Raw genomic sequence first — 21,163 nt, forward strand, 5'->3', positions numbered from 1 at the left:
TTATATGTGTATACATATTAAATTTTAATACAACACACACAATATACAGAAGTACACTTGTCATACATTCGTTTTTCATAATCAAATCATATCAATTTCTTAAAATTCTGCGGGGCGCTCAAGGTGCCACATTTTCTCGAGAATCGTACTTTACTCAGGCTGAAATCGCCGCGCATGCGCGAGAAAAGTTGCACACGCTGGCATCACTATTCAGTATTCACCAGTATTCACTGCTCGGAATCGGAAATTCGGAAGACGTATTTATTTACTTTAGGAATACATAAACGACGATATAAGCATGACTCCAAAATTAAAGAACTGGCCAATATTCAGTTTTTTAGAGCCGAAGTTTATATCGAACATTTATATGGTTCTAGTATATGGTAAGTATTATACATATATTGCTATTCTTAATTTACTTTACAATACTGTGGAAAATGTTTACAGTTTGATACTACTTAAATCTATTTAAACAGGTGATTTGGGCAACTCTTGTCTAATTGTTACAAAGGATCAAATGATATATGCCTTAGGATATAATTGTGATCATTGTAATTGTTATAAAATAGATTGGAGCAATGGTCAAAGTATTATTTGTCCAAGAAGAATTGAACCACTATGTGGACAAAAAATTAAAACGATGGCATATGCCAAGGGGTCCTATATGTTAGTATTAACAGAAAATGGAAAGGTATGTACTGTTTGTTTGCAGAAATATGTATACATATTTATGAGATAATTTGGTAATTGTTCATAGAAGGTTACACTTCACCGATTTTGATAAAATTTAAATATGTTGTAAAACTAAACATTCTGAACAAATTTTTCCTACATACACATGTAACCGCCATTCAGCCATAGTATTCAAGATATTTTAGTCGTATGTCGTAATATGTACCCATCCTTCATCATCATTTTCGACAATAGTCATGATATATTTGCAAATACAGTTGACAAACAGTCGTACCATGCTGACGCATACGCATGCCATGGATGTGCACGTATAGGCAAAATTCAATGTAAATAGTAGTACCTGCAGTTTTTCGCGAATATCTCAAAAACTATCTCAAAAAGATTGAGTAGCGGTTACATATACAGGAAAAATTTGTTCAGAATCTTCACCCTGATGACATATTAATAGATCATCGAAATCGGTGAGGTGTAACCTTTTATGCACGATTACTGGTAATTTATTTGGTAGGTGTATTCATGGGGTTCATGGAGATGCACTAGTAGATCGAATTGTTCTTGTCACTATACTATACCAAAAGGTATAGAGCTAAACGTAGAGGATAATTTTGCTGTGGACATCGCTTGTGGAAATTATCATTCTATGGCACTAACAAATGCTGGAAATGTATAAGTTACAGTAAAAAAATAGTAATATAACAGAATAGCATTATTCTTAATAATAAATTGAGTCTACTTATATCCAGGTATATGTTTGGGGAGATACTGAGAGTGGTCAAGTAACGTGGATGCAATCTTCCGGACCTTCTAGGGTGAATACAGGTGGACTTGACGTACCGTTTCGTAGCATTAGTTGTGGTGCCAACCACTGCATGGCAGTTGCATGCAATGGACATGTGTACAGTTGGGGTTCTAATTCAGAAGGCCAGTTAGGATTAGGTGACATTAAAATTCGTACCACGGCTTGTGAAGTCACATACCTCAGTGGAATTGTAATAGGTAGTATCAACTTATTGTCAGGATAAATGAAGACAAAGCGTCTCTTAAGCATTTCTTGAAACAAACGCGAGTTGTATGGATTATTAACAAAGTATATACGTATTTGTAGAGAAGGTGGTTTGTGGTTGCAATCATACTTTGGCATTAAGCGACAAAGGAACTCTCTATAGTTGGGGTGACAACACGTTCGGGCAATTAGGCGTTATCTTGGACAACAAAAAAAATAGTTCGACACCGGTAAAGCAATGCAATGCAATGCAATTGACTTAACGAGTTTCAATTAACAAATCTTTTTTAGATAGCGCTACCACGGTTGCTGAAGGTATTGGACATGGGAGCCTCCAATTGTGCTAATATAAGTGTAGCTATGGGAATGGATCATCAGATTTTTATCTGGGGAAAGTGTTTAGAACAAAGCATCACAATTCCAACATTAATCCCAGTAGATAGCATACATGATGCTTTCGCATTATATGCATCACCAAGAGCTATGCATCAGCCATTTGTTGTTGGCGATGAGGAAAAGAAGGAAGAGGGTGACGTGGAAATAATGAATATAATGGATCATATAGGGGCAGCATTTGATGATAAGGTATCTGCTCTCCCCCTGTAAACAGGGGCCTCTACCAAAATGTAAAATATCGGTATCATACCGGTATACGAAAATATCTTAAGGCAGCTGAGAACAGTATACAGGGTGGTCCATTCTAGTAAGGCCGCCTAAATATCTCTTCAGGTTATTGTGATGCAAAAACAATTTCTTATGTAATGTTCATGTAATGGACCATGCAATCGACCAATATCTGGCTAGAATATTTTGTGCTCCAAGGTCATTTTTTTCGGAGTTATTAAGGTTATCAGTGTTTTCTGATAGATAAATGCATGTTTTTTATTGCATCGTGTAGCTGAGCGAAAAATACATAGTCTTGACTATTTGTCCATATTCTGGCGAGCATAGGAGGTAGCCCCAATATTTATCGACAATTTTTTCAGTTTCCTTATTTTATTATAATTACCAAAATACTTTTTAAGCACCGATTTAGAACTATGTAGTATCATTTTAGTATCGAATAATTGTAAGAATTTTTCTGTATGTTGAAGAGTACTAGTGACCTCACTATAGAAGTGCAGGGAAAACCAATTTACGTTCACAAACCTATATTAAAGTCAAGTTCCAAGTACTTTAATGTAATGTTTCAAGGAGATTGGAAGGAGAACAAAACCAGGTGAACCACACAACTTAGTGTTTTCCACTTACATCATGATTTCTACTTTTCTTTTCTGTAATTTTAACTATCGTGTGAAGGGGTGTAACAGAGGAAACGCCTACGCCAACACTCAATTTCATTGATGATTGTTTCCTTTCCAGTGTCTTAAGCATATGCGAGTTCTCGTACGTGGCATACAGAGCATTCTTGAAGTTTCTGTACACCAACGAAATTGATGCAAGAATGCCAACAGAGAACGTTTTAGGTCAGGTGTCAACATCTCTTTAGAATGTTTATCACGATTTGTATATTCTGTTTTTTATTTTTTAGAGTTGTTACAATTGGCGGACTTTTGCGATGAAGATAATTTAAAAGCAAGTTACACAGGCGTACTAATGCACAGAATTTCAACGGACAACACGGCATTATTCTACAGCTTAGGCGTGCAATGCAACATTCCGGTATATGAGAATTTTCAGCGTTACATCCGTTGCTTTGCATACAATTGAATATCAACAGCATTGTACGTTCTTAGGTGTTAAAGAGCCGCTGCATCAGATTCGCCGTGAAACACATGGCAGAAATTAGTAAATCCACGAGTTTCTCTGAGCTAACCAAAGAGACAATGAGAGACTTCATAATTGAAGTTGTAGATGAAGGGACTTTCAAGAGCTGAATTTGAAGATGTTGCGATACTCGTGGAATGCTACCGTTACCATATCGCAACAGATTCCATGTCTTCACAAAACACATTAGTACGTAAGTTGTCCGTATACCTATACGGTACAAGACATTCGATAGAAGGAGAAATAAAGAAGACTCGTTGGATGTGTCATTCGTACATTATTTTTATTACGATAATCTCAATATATACAAGCAGTAAATTTTTTTGTTCGTATAATATGTACGTAGCTACCGATTATTAATAGTATTCAGTATTGGTATTTAATAAATAATCATTATATTTTATATTTATATATTTATATATATATATTTATTTATTTATGTAGGTAATATTAAGGTAATCGATTTGCCGTTTGGAAAGTAGTTATGTGTCTTTATTTCGGCCGCCGCAGTTTGAACTCCCCTGTCCCCCGGAATCTCTGTCCGCGGCATGGATCTGAATTTCTGATGTTTTAATTTAAAGAGAAAAGGGCCAGACGATTTTTCGTGGACTCGTAGTAGATTCGAAATCATGCGAGCTCGTGTTTTCCCTCGTTAGAGAGAGTGCATCAATTTTACACACACTATCGCATGGTTTATCTAACAATATTTCTCTCTGGACAGCGTGTTTGACCTTAGCGTGCCATTTTCGTCTCCACCGTCACATGGGACAGTCAACGGTGGATTTTTGGGAGCAGTACGTCGTTGGATCGCCAGCCAATGGGAATTGGGAAATAGTGTCCACTACTCGATAGAGTGTCGTGGTGTATTTGGCTAGCCCGACACTAACGAGGGAAAGCTGGGTTGCCGTTTCGGGGAAGGTGTTGTTGGCGTGTCTTTCAGCAAGATGGTGTCGCACGAAACGATTCCGCGGATAGAGAACAAGGGGGACGATGTTGGGCGATCGTTCAACGGCTGACTCGAACCGAGAATCGCTGGTCGATACGACAGGGAACTGGGAAACGCGATCGATGCCCCCCTCCCCCCGCGTAGAAGATGTGGTCGTATCGAACAGCTCGATCAGCTATTCGGCTATGATAATTAATTAATTAGTACTCTCTCTCTCTGCACTTCATTCTTTCTCTTCGGAGTTAATTAGAGCGTATTTAGGCCTGCGGGCTACTTTTCCAGCGACTCGCTGTGAATCCCATTGACAGAAGGCGAGATAATCTCTCTCGTCCTCGACGAAGGAGAAAAGGAAAAGAAAACAACGATCTTTTCGCTAAAATCGTTTCTGTTACCAGTCTCGGCACCCGTCGGCCCTCCTGCGCTTCTATCCCCATTGTCGCCGCGATCCGTTTTTCTTGGAATTCGCTCCGTGTGCAATAATCGTCCCTCAACGTCGTGTTTCGCTGTTCGACGAAGAAAAACCGGCTTCGCACTGCTCCCGAGCGTCTCGTGAGTCGGGCCACGGTTAAGGAACGATCGCTGCACGGTATTATCTCCATAACGTCGCGTTTCGGCGATCCCCTCGACGGTCACGTTCAATAATTAATTTTTCCCATTAGTCTCGCGATCAGTACACTGCGGACCTTCATTCGAAACGTCTTCCAATCGTCTACGCGCTTTCGCGATTTCTTGAAACGAGATATGTACACGTATACGCGGGTATGTGCACGATATTTACACGGGTTCAAAGTACGGCTTCGACGAATACTGCACAAGATTTCGAATACCTACATAAGCCTACATTTAACATCATAGAGTTACCGTTAAAAGCTAATTTTGTCCTCCCCGAAGAAGAATTTGTTTTGTTTCCAGCAAATAATAAGTCACTGTAAACCGATTGTTTTCTTGGAACATTGGAGCTAGGTGTCATCCTGTCGTTCGATCTATATAGACTTTTTTTCAAGAAATCGTGAATTTCTTAAGTGGTACGATATTGGCAACTTTCCCCTATGTACTATGTACAGTATTATAATTTCTCTTTTTGGATATACGGCCATGTGTAATCCTTTCGACAGTCTTATTCGTGATTTCGATCGAATATTTTCTACCAGGGATAGAAGTGATATTGTGTAATAACGATTTTCTCATTCGCAACGGAAGGATGGCCAAACTGTTCGTTTTCGTTCTCTTGGATCTGCACGCGTTACAATTGTCCTGTCGAGCGATTAACGATTGGAAATCTCGTGTCTCGCGGGTTCATTTTCTTTCGGGTGACGACCTTGAGGCGACCTTAAACAATGGGTCGCGGAGGACCGACGTCCCGACGGTTTGCGATTATTGTACATTAAATTACATACATAGAGCCACAGTTATAGTCGTACCGTGAGAATCGCGGAACTCTCTCTCTCTCTCTCTCTCTCTCTCTCTCTCTCTCTCTCTCTCTCTCTCTCTCTCTCTCTCTCTTACGACCTCTTTCTTTCTCGTTGCGTCCGATTTTTGTGCTCGCGGTTCGACGAACGAGAAGCAACCTGTCGACAGGGCTTGAAACGGTTCCGAACGTGACTACTGAAAACTGTCATACAAAGGTTCCGACCGAAACAGTTAAGAAGAACCTCTGTTCCGAGCAACAACTCCGAAAGACCGAAGTTTCCACTTATCATCCATTCCGACTTGTGTTCCTATGGCTTTAGCGTGTACATGTATACATATATCACCTTATTATACCCTAAATTCATAGTAACCATTAGGTTGTTGCATATGAAATGTCCAAAATGAAGCGTTTTGATTGAGAAATACTATTATAGCCTGCAGGTTTATTATATACTAGTTTATTTATAGTCCAGTTTTACTTTTGAACGAAGTTTATTTCAATGTTAATCGATCTGATTGTCGAGTATGCTTTTTATACGGGCGAAACAATAAACACATTGACGATAGCATTACGCGATCTTTGATCGAAGTGTGATGGCAAATGAACGCACTATTCCGTAATGGTAGAAAAAGCTAGAACATTCACAATCTCTATCATAATACAATCAAGCAGGGCCGGATTAAGCCCCGTAGCAGAAGTAGCAAATACTACGGGCCCCGCGCCATACAAATAGGGGCCCCACACGGGCGCTTCATCGAAGAGGCGCCGATAAATGAGCGCCTTATGACAAAGCCTAGGGTTTTCGTCATAACATTTGCTACGGGCCCCGCGCTGGCTTAATCCAGTGTTTACTTTAACGAATGCGATTTATTTAGGAAAACTCATGTTTGCTTAAGTTTACTGTTTAAAATTCGACATTTCGTATGCAACAACCGAATGTAATGTACAATGAAACAAAAATTGTAAACAGGAAACCCAAAGTTCTATTTATTGAACATACTGTCCTGAATAATGTAGCTTGCGGGAGTGTGAAAAGTACGTGGCTGTATTATTTGGTTCGACGTTTTGTTAGACATCAGTGATATGTATAAATGTGTCTCCCTTTTCGAGAATGATTTTGTACAAAATATGCACCGTTGTAGCAACCCGCAGCTGCGATAATGAATGCTATCGATCACTGGAACCTTTTTGGAACCGGCATGAAACCGAGAATGCAGCGATCACGGAATGTGTGCATCGTACTTCACAGAACCGTTGATCCGAACGAAAGTAGTTCGTAATCGTTTCGAGAACCGAAATCGCGATTGCAATCAGTGTTCAAGCCCTGTCTACCGATGCGATGGCAGGCTTCTTCCGCTTCCTGTGTCTTACATATTTTTTTTTCGCCCTTGTTTTCCGCACGTGCGCATGTTTTTTTTTCTTGTCGTTTTTTTTCACCGTTTTCGTTCTGCTATTTCGCGTAGCGTTTTGTTCGTTCGCTCGAATACACCGCGACGCCTGGCGCCGCGGTGGAGGATCGTTTAGAGTCCTTTGTACAGACTTCTAGGAAATCGTTCTGAAACCTCTGCCGGCTACTCTGTGTCGATCCCGAGGGGTTCGCGTCTACTTCTACTTTTGATTCGCTGATTTGATGTGTCCCGAGACTGTTCTCAAAGTCCCGGATACGTGAATTTCGTTGGCAGCCGCGCGATCCACCGAACGCTCTCGCTCCCGACGCGGTTTTCCCTCGTTAGCATCCCGATTTCAACCTCGCCTCCTTTCTGCCTCCGCCCGCGAGGCGTCACCGAGTCTTCGACTAATAGGAAACAGTATCCATTACTCGATACCGATTCGCCAACGAGGAAAAACTATACTTTTCGCAAAGTTAAAGTTTCATGGAAGAATAGGCTTCTTTGTTTGAAAGCTACAGCGACCGGAAAATGTGAAATCGACGAATTCTCAAGGGTTCCCAAGATTGCTGATCAGGTTGAAGACTGCACAGAGGAAAGTGGAAGTGTTTTGAACGCGAGTTCAATTAACCAGAAATCTTCTAATAGACTTCCGATTAATGAAGCACACGTTTTTTTGCATTTTATCCATTCAAAGGCCACGAAACATATACGGACTGAATTTAGCGAAATTTTAAATTGACTGTACCAGATCACCGCAGTCCTTAGTCTTTACATCGAAGGCTCGAATGGAACAAGGAGATAGAAGTTGGCAACAATATTATGAAATCAATTGAAGTAACTTAATTTAAGGGATGCTGCAGAATTCCTGGTATTCTTTTTCAAGCGAACCGTCCAGAACAAATTCTGTTCCGAAACGATATGTTCGAGGATTAAGCTGCAGTATTATATCTATACAATACCAGAGATCACGAAAGAAGAGGAAACGTCAAAGTTAAACGAACAAAGGGATCGGAAGAGTCGAAGATGGCTGCCTGTATCGACAAAAGATGGCCGCCCGCGGCGATACCCATTGCATACGCCGAAAGGATACGAAATAAAAATCAATAGAGTCAGACAGACCTCCTGGAAACGTTCCAGCCGACGTCATTCTTCCAGTTTTCCCCGGCCATCGAAGTACCGTGCGAGCAACGTGCTGATCGCGAGATCGACGGCGTGGCGCGGCGTCGGGGAACTGGATCGAGTCTGAACCGGATGAAAATTAATCAACGTATGAGCAGACGTTCGATCAAGGAGGAAGCGCAAAAAGAAGCAAGAGGAAGGGTTAGTTTTCGACAGTCTAACTTTGCAAATTTCTTCATGCTCAAATAAAATCGCGATGGAGGACCGATACAAGAGGAAGGGATAGCTTTTGGGAACCCAACTTTGCCGATCGCAGCACTTGTCAGCAAAGGAACGCGCATAGTAACTGAATCGTTGGTAGATCAACTGCGGACGATGCGAGAACGAACTTTTTTCCGGCCGATCCAGAACGTAGATCGAAGCATTACCTTTCCAGAACCCAATTTTGCCGATCCCAGCGTTTGTCAGCGAAAGTCCGCGGATGGTAGTCGGATTGACGGTGGATCGTATCAGTCGGGAACTCTTCGCTTAATATTCTGGCGATCGAGTCGACGACGTCCCCGATAGGAAGAGACAAACAGCGAGCCGACTCTTGATGGCTTGAAAGACTTTCTCCCGCGAGCCCGTCTGTTCGTCAATCGACTTGATTCGGTTCTGTGATCTTTCCTCGTCAAATCTATAACTCCGGAGCCCTTTCTTTCGTTGGGTTGTGTCGAGAGTTCGTTTCGTTTCCGATTAACACGTTCGCTACTATAATACGTGACGCTCACAATCTTGCAATTCACTCCAAGATAGTCCAATTGATTTTATACACTTTGCTATCTAAAGTTGTAGCACACAATGTAAGATTCGGAGACTTCGGGACTCTCTTCTAGTAAATTGTTTTAACTCTTTGCACGCGGAACTATTTGAACTCGAAAACAAAATATTTCCTTCGCCCTAAAATATTTCCATATTATATGATATTTTCTCACTTTACGCATACGAAACTGATGCAGTTTTCAATATAATATTGACATAGCAAGTTTTGCTATATTCGATTCGAACCGAGGCGACGGGCTCGCGGAACATTTCTTTCTCGTTTCGTTTCGTTTCGTTTCGCGACCCTCTCTCGCGAGCCGCAATTGTTGCACGTGACAAAGTATGTACAAACGTACGACGGTACCGTCTCTATAGTATATATCTCTATACACGCTACAATATGTATATATTTATATATGTTTATATGTATAGTATGTATAATATTATCATACATAATGCATTGAAATCATCGCAGTGAGTTGAACGCGGCACGGGCACGAGCACGAGCGCGACATTTCCTTCACGACGTCGCACAGTGCCACGACCGACCTATTACAACGTTCCACAGACGAAATTAATCCTTTCGTAGATAATACTCACCCTTTTCTCTGACTGTTAACACGGTCACACGAGCTGAAGTGTTAACTTTTACAAACGACAGAATGTCGCTGTATTACTTCACTTCTGAGCCATCCGCATGATGAGAATTTCATTCACAAAAAGGTGAATTTGACTTGCAGAAAAGCGTGAATTTCATTTGCAAACAGGTGAATAAGACCTGCTGAAGAGTTAATTTCGAGTGCACGAAGGTGAATACGATCTACAAAAAGGATTAATTTGCAAAATCCGTGTATACGAAAGAAAAGCCGAAGAATCGAAGAAAATGTTCAATCCCGATGGAAGCTGATACTCGTCCAATTTGTTAATTTACAGTTCCCCTTGCCTTGGAATTTCATTCCGAAGTTCCTCGATCGATTTCTCCGAGCGTCGTTTCTCGCTTGGTAAAAGCGTTCGAATGATATACGGAGGAATAGTAATGATGAAAGAAATTTGCTGTAAAAGCGCGACGAATAGCTTCGAGTATCACGCGACGTCTCCGAGACGTCATTTTTCTCGACAGGGGAATTTTGTTGTGCAGGTCCAAAGCTAAATGAACAAGAACAAGTTTCGCTTGTCCGAGAGAGAGCGTTCGATCGCGACGAAGATCTAGCCGCGGATCGTTCGGCGCGTGCTCGCGGCCGCGCGCTCGCGCTGTCATTCTACTTACAGTAATAGTTACTATGATATTGTTAGTGATTAATCTTAATCTAACATAGCCTGAGAAAAATGGGAAGAAAGTCGGAACGGACGATCGCGCGGCGATCATCCCGGCTCGTCCCGTTTCCTTCCTTCGATCCCGTCTTCCCCCACCCGCGTCGTGGATCGTTCGTCCCGCTGGATCACTGATCTACGGATCTCGAACTACGCTGTCCCGTTCCGGTCAACAGCGCACGACGTCGCGGCTCTGATCGCGTTCGGATCTCGTTTTATTATCGATTCTCGTCGCGCGTCAACGATTAAAACGTTGCCGACAAAAGTACTACGAAATCAAAGCAATTTAAACATAGCAATCAAAATTGCAAAGTTAAAGCTTATCACAAGGCTCATTTCTTAAACTCCTTTAGATCGTACAAATCCCAACGACGTTCGGTTCAAGCAACTGTATTATGAACCAAATTAATTTTTACAGATAGATGGTTAACAGTGTGTGACCGACGCGCGACGTGGCAGGCGACGATTAACAAAATGGCGGGTGTAACGGTCTCCCAGTAATGCAATTCTTTCGTCAAGCGAGAGATCTCGATTAGTTCCACTGACCAAGCGGCTCTTCAATTGTTTTGGAAGCTTTCGTTCGTGGAAGAGACATTCGTGATAAAGATGGCCGCCGGCTATGTCCGCAGACGTTTCTCCCTTCGTCACGGTGAATGAATAATTTTTCGTCATAATAAACTGTAATAACAACTATTCAACATTGATTTCAGAGCTATACAAATTATTTTATTCTGCATCGATGCGAACTTGGAGTATCGGACAAAAACAGCGTATAAATACGTCATTTTTTAATATTTTGTTCTGAAAAAAATGGAGAATGTAGTTACGGGTTACGTTATTTTGCACTGATTCATCGATCTTCAAAAAGATTCTTGGAGACAGCACATTCTTAGATAATCGAGCAGGAGTAGACCCTTGAGAGGTATTCTGATTTTCCAGTATATGTATAACTCATGTAATTTTGATAATTCTCTTGAAGAAATCGTACATGCGCTTCAAATATCGTTAAATACTATGTAAGTTCCCAATGGAATTGGTTCGATAGTTTTTCCAAATGAAAAATTCCCAAAAATTCGCGCAAAAACGGCTTCGAGAGCCAGAATAGTTTCTTAACCGCGTTGTACGAGGATCTGCTGTAATTAGAAAATGAAAAGTCTATCAATCGGCCATAGCTGGTTTGAATTACAAGGCGAAGAGTTGATCGGCCGCTTTGGCAGAGTGCAGGATCGTTTAACGGGAGTATTTCGCGGAATGGGCGACGGCGAACGTGACCAGGCCGGGTCGTGTTGACGCGGCAACAGCCCCGAGACGAGGCGGGTTCCTAAAGGAAGACGACCCGCGGCTTGAAACATTAAGGCGCGACCTTCGTCCACAGCCAGGCTGGAAGAATAGAAGCGTATTCTGGCGTAAAATCGATGCGGCAGCCGCCTCGCGCGAGGAAAATAGAGCGCACGGGGAGTTCACGTAGGAGAACGTCGTTTGAGAGAACGAGTCCTGCTCTGCCATGCCGGTCCGTCTCCTCTCGTTTCGGTGTTGGTTTCGATCGGCCACGGTGCTGCAGACCGGTCCCGTTTTCAACGCGGAAAAACCACCCCCGCAGCGTCGCCACCTGCAGTCGCCGTAAAACTTTATGACGTCCGCGCTCCGAATTCGGCGGGCAAGCTTAGAGCGAATCGATCCGTGTCGCCTGCAGTCACAACACCCGCGAACCCCATTACCGATAAATCTCGAATAGCCGCCGTTTTTCTAACACCTTTAATATCGAACTATCCCCAGAATGTCCTCCAAGATCAATGCAATTTAGTCATTGTGAGAAAAGAACTTCTCGATTCCTGCAAATCCTAATGAAATTCGAATCAAGCTACTATTCACTGTACAAATCAATTCGTGGCCCTCGCAATTAACCGTTAGCGATTCCTGTAATGCCATGAGCAACCTCAATTGTTAAAGCGAAGCTGTTGGAAGTGAAAATTATAACCTGTTTAGATTTGTAAATCGTACGAAGTGTAAGTAAAGCCAATCCTGTTGTTATTACACAGCAATATACATCTTGATTACGTTCAGTGTTCAGTGGTCATATTGCTAAAAGGATAATATAGGGGTTGCCTGAGGTTATGAAGATCGTGTAAATCAATCGATTGACGTTGAATAAGGAGAACAAACTGCATCCTCGCAAGCTCCGATCGAGGAGGCTCGATTTGTGTGGCAGAAGGAATCGAGGGACACCTTGCCTATCGATCGGTCGGCCGTTTCGAGCAGCCCCAAGCAACTTTTCGATCCCGCGACCGCCTTTATGACGAGCCATCGACGACGGACAGGTGATCGAGTATTCAGGCTGCGTAGGCCCGGTCGATCAGCGGGAGCAAATCAGCCGCGGCGAACGCGATTTGCAATTCTATCGGGATTGGCTCGAGGAGGCCGGCTTGATTTACGTCAATTTACCGAACGGAGCGACGCGTGCAAGCGAAAATTAATCGGCGAGCGTGGACGGGCCGCGCGTATCGATGCCCCCGTAGCCAATATGGTCGCGCGAAATTCGAGTGCCCCGATCGCTTTCGACGAGCTGCTGGAATATGCCACCTCGTCATTTTTCCAGGAACGACGGATTCAGGGTTCAGACAGGATTCTGTGAAATTGTACAGTCTGTTTTACTAGTCTAACATCCCCTAAAATTACTGAGAACGAAACTCAAGGATCGAGAACAGAGAAATGCTTTGGATCAGCTTTCAAAAAATGGTACTTTGTAGTTTTTGATAGGAGTCTGCGAGACTCTAGAGACTGCCTTTTCATTTGAAAGATTTCCAAAATTTTCGGTAGACGAAATTCAATAATCAAGAATAGAGAAATGCATTAGTTGAGCTTTCGCAAAATAGTCTTCGAAAGTCCTAAGAATTTGTGGGCCCGGGATGAAATATACAATCAACTCGGGTCTCCGCAAATTCAGACAGAATTCTGCGAAACTCCAGAGTCTATCGTTGCATTGTCGAGTTCAAGGAACAGAGAGGATCGTATGCCAGTACAGTTGTTAGAATAGGGTTTTCTTTGTGGATCGCGATCTTGACTGTTTCGACGAGACTCGCTTCGGCTGTCAGGTTTCATTGGGATCGTTTCGACGGAGGCTGTCGCAGCCATGGTCGATCCATGGAATAATCGTTTTCCTCGCGGCGATAATATCGCGGCCGGACCGGGCCGCGTGTCTCGCTCGGCTCCACGGCGTTTAAGTCTCCGCAATTTGGACGAATGCAATCGACTCTGCAGTGGCTGCACCGCATTACAAACATGCGCACGTATAGACGGCCGCAGAGCATATAGATCGAATTGCGGCTCGCATTACCCTGCATCTATCTCGCTCTCCTTCTCCCCCCTTCCTCCCTCTCTCACTCCCTTTCCCTCTCTCTCGCTCTCTATGTATGTACAGATAGTCGCTCCACCGATCACCGAGGCCAGATTAAACGCCGCCAGGATCCTCCTCTCGCGAGCAACGCGAAAAGAATCGACTATTCGACCGGATCGCCGCGTTTTAAGCCGACCAGACGACCGGACCGATCCTCTCGACCATGCTCCGATGATACTGATCGCCGACTAAATATTTTCCGCCCTGGTTTTCGGCCGACACGGCTTCCATCCGGTGCAGTTTGCGCAGAACTAATTCCTCAGGCTTTTACAGGTTTTACACTAGAAATTAACCCTTACACAGACCAGACTCGCCCTTTCTATCGAGGGTGACTCGAGAATGAAATAACACAACACCATTTTGTCGTGATTTGAAATTCCGCGAATCTTATTGACTTCGCACTCGACGTGCAAACATTGACGAACACTATTGAAGAAGTTTCTCCTGATTCTTCAAACTATGAACATTTGGCGGACGCTATTCATTTAAGATTGTCATAACGATGTACATCATGAAATTACCTCAAGCAGCGATAGAAGACCCATCACAGATGACTTTATGTCTACAGTATACTGTTCAATAAGAATTTTACATTTGCTCATTGTTAGGGTAATTTCGGGAGAGATGCACCAGTTTATATTGTGGCGATACTGGACGATTTTTACCTGTTTTTTGCGTGACATTTACATCGTACATATTAACCTATGGAAATAACCTCGTTTCGAAGAACACGTGTACCACATCATTTACGTGTAACAGAAGCATAAAAACTTCTTAGTGCTCCAAACTCCTGACGAAATTATTACGTTCTTCTTGTATGGTTTTAACTATCAGTATCGACTTGAGTAGTGACAATGGTTTCTCCTTTACGATTTTTCATCTTGTTTATGACAAAATTTTTTGTACTGGTTCTTGTTTTTGTATAGGTGCGTCTCTTCGTCAATTTAGGGATAGACGCACCAGTAATTTATGGAAGTATACTAGGCAGTCGTTTTCGTTAGGAGCATCCCTGTTTCAATTAATTACAAAGCAATAAATTAGAACTGAGACTTGTTGTTTCACAAACTATTTGTTAACAGCACACATTACTTAATTAGTACTGGTAATTATTTCGAAAGAGGTACTCCTCTCCGATTTTGATGAAATTTAAATTTGTTATAGATTTCGAACAACTTTTTTCTGTTCATATATGAGGCGGGATCTCTTTTAGTTTTCGAGATACTCGCAAAAAACTATTGCTAGTACTGAATCCGTATTCGTGCACGCTCCATGAAACATGTACAATGTATACTACTTTATGTAACATGTGTGGTAGAGGAAAAAAAAGGATAAAAGTAGGGAGAAGAGGCTATAAATAAAGGAATGCATCTATCCCCAATTAGGAGTGCATCTCACCCCAGGCCCTAGGGAGAGATGCACTTTTTCGACCTTTTTTTAAACAGTATATTAATATATTAACATAAAAGTTTTACTCATGTAACGTTATATTTTATCAAACAGATTTAAATAAAGAATTTAACTATGCCTGTCTACACTTTCAATTCATTTTAATAACATTGTTATAAGCAGAAAACAAAATGTGCTGCATCTCTCCCGAAATTACCCTACACGCAATAAAACTTTGAATTTCGAGAGGGTGGATTTGATTTGCAAGAGAATGCACTTGGTCTGCAAAATGGTGAATATGGAGTGCCAAACCTGTATCATGTTCCTACCTTAATTATCCTAACTAACTTTTAAAAAAAAATCCAATATGTGTGGTCCAATTTGAAAAAAATAATCGTCTTGTTAACAGCCAATATTATTGCCAGTGATTGTACGTCGATTTTGAAGTGACAAATCCTGATTTAGGACCACCACCGGCGCGTCGGATAGTCCGGAACGGAGGCTACGTCTAGGAAATAGAGGATAACGAACACGCGCGCGGATAATGGCCGGTCGTTTTATTAAATTTTCCAACGGCCCGGCCGGCTCGAATTATCCTGGGTATATATCCAGGGGACGAGTGCGTCCCGCGATAACGTCCAGGTCGGCGGCGATCCCGCCCATAAAATAAAAGCCCCCGATCCGGTGACCCACATCGGTCTCCACCCCCCCCCCCGCAAACCACCAGCCTCCCCCTCCTATAGCTACAAGCCTGAAACATTCCACGTGCGCCCCCGAACTGCTAGCCGTCTCTTCTGAAACGGAAAAATGCCGCAGGATCCTCGGTACGAGGAACGCAATAATTTAATCACCCCGTTCCCGGTCGTCGACTGGCCTGCGCAACTTTCCACACCCCCTCGATCCCTCTCCCTCCGCGATGCACCCCCGCAATTAGACTGCAGAGTTGCATGCACTCGCCTAGTGCATGCTCCTAGACTGCGGATGCTCGCGCGTTTGCGTCCGACGAGATCTCGAGCCGGCTTTGCTTCGGAAAATGTCCGTCTCGAAATTCTGCAAAAATGATTTTTGTCGATTTGCTTTGCAACAGAACGAAATTAAGGGAAACTTTCGAATACCGTCATTGTCATAAAAACGTCTCGAAGATTCTGTACTAATTCTGTATTTTCCTTTTCTCCTTTTTAGGGTATGGCCGAGCTGGTGTCACCTCAGTGGGCCATAAATTTCAACGACCGTTCCAATGACGTCAAAGTGGAAGCTATAAGAACGATTTCGTAGACTATCCCAAACATAACGACAGAGGTGGACATTATTTGGCGAAACAAATATTTCAAATACTATTTAATATTTTGGATTTTATTTTGCTTAAAGAAAATAGTATTTTAAATGAGATATACAATTTCGAAAATAAAATATTTCTATTTTAACAATCTGAACCTCAAAATAAAATATTTCTATTTCAACGATTTGATCCTCAAAATAAAATATTTCTATTTTAATAATCAGAAACACGAAACAAAATATCTTACTTTTTGCATTGTTATAATACTCTGAGATAAACATAACCATATACAGTCTATATTATTGTTAAAAAGCGGTTTACACCCATAAATGTATTGAATTCGAACCATTATTTTCAGCAATAATATTTAAAATTGAAATTGAAAATAAAGACAAAATACAAATATTTCCAATATTCTTCAAATAAAATACTATTTTCAAAAAAATGACTGCCTCAAATAAATTATTTTATTTTCAAAGATTACTGCATCAAATAAAATATTTTATTTTCAAAAATTACTGCATTAAATAAAATATTTTCTTTTCAAAGTTGTACACATACTTTAAAAAAAATAAATAGGATTATTTACTATTTACTATTTAAAATACTATTTTCCCCAGTTCTGGGCATAACCGTATAGTCTTCTACAGAATTATGAATATTTAAACAATTTTAAACAACAGTTCGAAGAGAGACACCTTCAATACAACCTCCTCGGACATCTTTCAATTCATTTGAAAAATCGAGATTCTTCTCTTGGTAAGCTGCCGGAAGTCTAAAAATTGGCAATTCTGAGAGTTCGTTTGCTCTGTTCGACCATTTCGATTTTATTGTCATAAGCTGCGTACCCGAACGTGTTTCGATCAAGTTCTATAGAATTTGTTACGCGCTCTAAAATTACATTCGGAAGAGACACGTGTGTAAGGTTAGGGTGTTCATAGACTGCGAATCTTTATGCGAAGTAAATGTTGAATAAAAATGTATGGCTACTATTAATCATTTTAATTGTTCAAAATTAACACGTCTACGTCCTTATATTCTTCTGACGATTTTTCTGTTTTGCGTTTCATCGTTCTTCTCGTAGAGATATAAAATCCGCAGTCTAGTTATTAATCTTTTTGAAAATCCGCACGGAAGAATTTGATTATCCAAATAGCACAGCTTGAACGTATAATGTTAATCGAATGATCGCGAGCTATAGCTGACGCGAGGCAGTCAGAATAGCAAACGCACTCGAGGTCGGGGAAGCTTTAATTCGATTCTGATTAGAGGTTCAAGCATCCCAGATAAGTAATCCACTATTTGCTTGAATAATCCGGTAACACCGCGCGGATCGCTCGAAATACGTTGCTCGTCGTTTGCAATTGTACGAAGAGAACAACGAGCAAAAGCATTGTCGAGGCATAGGTTTTTTATCACCCGCAAAATATTGAATTGAATGATAACTCGTTCTTAATTCGAGGAAAGAGAATTCGCTCATCGAACCAACGGTTTTCCTTCACCGAGTAAAAGTGTAGCGTGCACGTGAGATGAATTAAGCTTCGATTAAATTTAATCCATTATCGGCAGCGACCGGCCGTTGAAATTCGATTTCGAGGGTAACACGAGGCCAAGAAGAAACTATAAAAATCGCGATAAGATTCGGAGATTGCAGTTTGCGCCGGCATACCATAGGAAAAGTCGGGGAGATGAGAGATAAGCGAAATTACGAAGCGACGATGGTTTTCTCGTGTATACTGGCGACCATAACATTTCGGATAGTCGCCTATCTCCAACACAAAAATTAGCAAATCAAGTTTTCCAAATTGTGGAAGTAGCTCTGATTAATTCTGCTCATTTTACAAAATAAACCCATCATGTGGCCTATAGAATCTTTCGTTTGTTAGGTTGCTCATTTTATTTGAATACTGTCTTTTCAATTAATCTTGTGTCCAATTGCTGATTGGAAGTCAGGAAAAATCCTTCTCAGATTTTTAGACGATTGATAATTATTTGCTTGTCTTGTTTCAACGTATATATATTTTTTATTCGAACTTCTTTTTATCCAATCTTGATATGAATATTGAAATCTGAATATTTGCTTTAGGAAAAATGCGTCTCTGATGTGTAATCAGTTAATAATTATTTTCTTGAGCCTTTGAGACTGACATTTCTCGATCTACATCAAGGTGGAACAAATGAAATTGTTTCTGTCATGATTAAACTGTAGAATTTTGTATATAAAAGTCTCGGAAAAATTCAAGAATGCAAGATTCAATAGAAAGTATCGGTCTGATCGAATTTTTTACGCGTATTCAATTCCACAGTGTAATCAGAGTTTTCCTAAAAAGGATCACGTGCCCGGCGACTTACGAACTATTAAGCTTCTCAAGCAGGAAGACCGTGTTCTCGAACCGACATCGATCAGAGGAACTTTCGACTATCCTCGCTGGGAACAAGTATAATCATTTCTTTCGACCTGTAGCGATTCTTCTCGGGCCCTAACGTTCAGATCTGGGACACTGTTGATTAACCACTAGAGGACATTGTCGAGTTGTCTGATCCAAATTTAATAATTTTTGTACCACCGCCTACCGAGCAGAGTTGGGCACCAATCAATCTCGATTAACATAATAAATAAAATATGTAACATCTAGGAGCTCCTCTATAATACAGAAAAGAACGCTTACCAATTTCGTTAAAAATAAATGTGTTTCCGTTAAGTGCACCAATAGTTATCTTGGCCGCATTGTATACTTCAAAAGAATATTCAGAGAACAATGTTCCTAAGATTTAGCGACATTCTAGTAAAAAATGTAACAGTGAAATTCTGTGGATTTGTTTTCAAGTGGCTACAGTGTGTTTATTGATACATTTAACTGTTCACTGTCTGAGCTCGAGTCAACAGAAAGCAATGAGTTTATGAAAACTGCAACGTGTTATCTTCTTGTCGAATTTCAGTTCGTTGAAATTAATAAAATTTAAATTGATGAAATTGTATCTCTTTCCTGAGTTTCTTTGGAAAATTCACAACTTTCCAAACAATAACAATTCTTCTCGCAGTGAACTTCACAAAGAATCATTCTAATATGAATTTCGCCCATCCCTGCTATCAGTGGCACGATTTACCAGTATACCGAGGTTGAAGCGATTATTTTCGAAGCCCAAATTCACTTTAAGGGGTTGAAATCGACCCTTGAAAATTTCTTTATGTTCCGAAAAGGGGTGGGCAGAAAGTTTCTAGAGAAAAGTTGTTCTCCTTTTATTTATCAATTCCTCCATTTATCCAATTTTATTCCTTTTATTCCAATTTACGAATTTCTCCATTTATCAATTGTTCATACAATTAGAAAAATTCCAGCCTGTTAAAGTGAGTTTGTGCGACAGAAAATCGCGTGATTGTGACACATGATTTTCGAATTTATCTTTATCGCCAAAATTTCGTCCGAATTTCTGTTTATCAGCTCCAAGCCAAAGAAGAAGACAGAAATTCGCATAAACGCCCACAGTCTACTCACCAGGTCCCTCCCGCATGCAGGAAACCACTATACCCGTCCTATCCGGCAACATTCGCTTGTACATGGTGTCTCTAAATCACGTCACCTTTGGGGATCCAGTAGAGGAGGAGGCACGTTCGTCGATCAGAGCCACGTGGACCGCACTGTCGGAACCGGAGGAACGTAGCCGGAAGAAAGTGATCGGATAGAAACGAAAGGGAATGTAGTAAAACAAGGGGGCGAAGAAAAACGTAAGTCAGCACTTGTAGCGACGCGCCGGTCCAGGGAGATTCTCGAGTCCAGGCTAGAGCAGCACAGTTTTCTAGCGCGTCACCGGACCCTCGGATCCGATCGATCCCGGATCTCTAGTTTCGTGGATCGCAGCGCGGATCCTCATTTCAGCACCGAAGCGGAGACTCGTCGACCGCGCGACCGATCGAGCGCACTCTCATTCATATATTTCTTTTTCTTTTTTGATCGAGCGCGTTGATATGTCTGTTTTTGTTCTGTTTCGGTTTTTGTGTTTTGTTTCGTATTTTGTTCGTCTCTTGCTTCCCCGTGGTTTTCGGTCTCTCTGTTCGTGCCAAGCGGTAACCGTCGACTCGTTGCCGTTGTTGCACCGTTCCCAGAGACCCTTGAAGAGCGGTTGTTCCTAGCACTCTCTCTCTCATTCTCTCTCTCACTCACTCTCTTCCTCTCTCTCTATGCTTCTCTCTCTCTCTCTCGCTCTCTCTCACATTTCGCTCTCTCAACCCTCGTGTTGCTGTGTGTGGTTTGTCTTTGTCCGTGCTCTCTCGCGTCCTCATCCGTTCCGCGCGCGTCCCCCGATCCGGGCTGCTTCGTCTCGCGTTCCTGCCGATCCTTGGCTCGCTCAACGATCGAGGACGGTCCGGACTACCGGACGCATGAGCTAGACGAAGCCTCTGGTGTCGAAGAGCGGTGGCACGCCGATCCTCTGGTTCAACAGCACGCCTAGAACCGCCAGACTCAGCACCAGAAGCTGATGGGCGCCGCCGTTCACGCTCGTGCCGCTGCACGTCTCCTTCGAGGAGCGATCCAGTTTCGCTGGAACAAAAACGGAGAAGGAAGCGTTAGATACTGTTCTACGAATTGATCGAGTTTGCAATAATTCTCTGGCTCCGGGAGCGTTTTCAGTTTCCCCCGAGAGCCATGGAGCAGAAGTTTC

At 41.9% G+C, this 21,163-nt stretch overlaps 2 protein-coding genes across 7 annotated transcripts in view; one reads left to right on the forward strand and one right to left on the reverse strand.

Annotated features, from left to right (window-relative positions):
* The first annotated feature begins 163 nt into the window (after positions 1-163).
* On the forward strand, positions 164-3,874 carry LOC143214084 (RCC1 and BTB domain-containing protein 1-like). 2 transcript variants are annotated; one of them, XM_076434687.1, is made up of 10 exons: positions 164-383; positions 477-691; positions 1,202-1,357; positions 1,437-1,689; positions 1,799-1,926; positions 1,988-2,281; positions 2,791-2,915; positions 3,059-3,162; positions 3,228-3,358; positions 3,433-3,874. In XM_076434687.1, exons 1-10 carry the CDS (start codon positions 299-301, stop codon positions 3,571-3,573), a joined length of 1,632 nt encoding a protein of 543 aa, XP_076290802.1. In that variant the 5' UTR covers positions 164-298; the 3' UTR covers positions 3,574-3,874. The 2 variants fall into 2 exon arrangements, with proteins under 2 accessions (XP_076290802.1, XP_076290803.1); XM_076434688.1 differs by having other exon boundaries at positions 1,437-1,512.
* The window catches only part of LOC143214080 (acetylcholinesterase), a 110,363-nt gene continuing 92,927 nt past the window's right edge, over positions 3,728-21,163 (reverse strand). For all 5 annotated transcript variants that reach the window (XM_076434674.1, XM_076434675.1, XM_076434677.1 and 2 more), the window contains one exon: positions 3,728-21,042. In XM_076434674.1, coding sequence (XP_076290789.1) covers positions 20,888-21,042 — 155 coding nt within the window. In that variant the 3' untranslated portion in view covers positions 3,728-20,887. The remainder of the gene's footprint in view (positions 21,043-21,163) is intronic.

Source organism: Lasioglossum baleicum, chromosome 12, assembly GCF_051020765.1.
Source record: "Lasioglossum baleicum chromosome 12, iyLasBale1, whole genome shotgun sequence".
In the NCBI taxonomy this organism is placed as follows: domain Eukaryota; kingdom Metazoa; phylum Arthropoda; class Insecta; order Hymenoptera; family Halictidae; genus Lasioglossum; species Lasioglossum baleicum.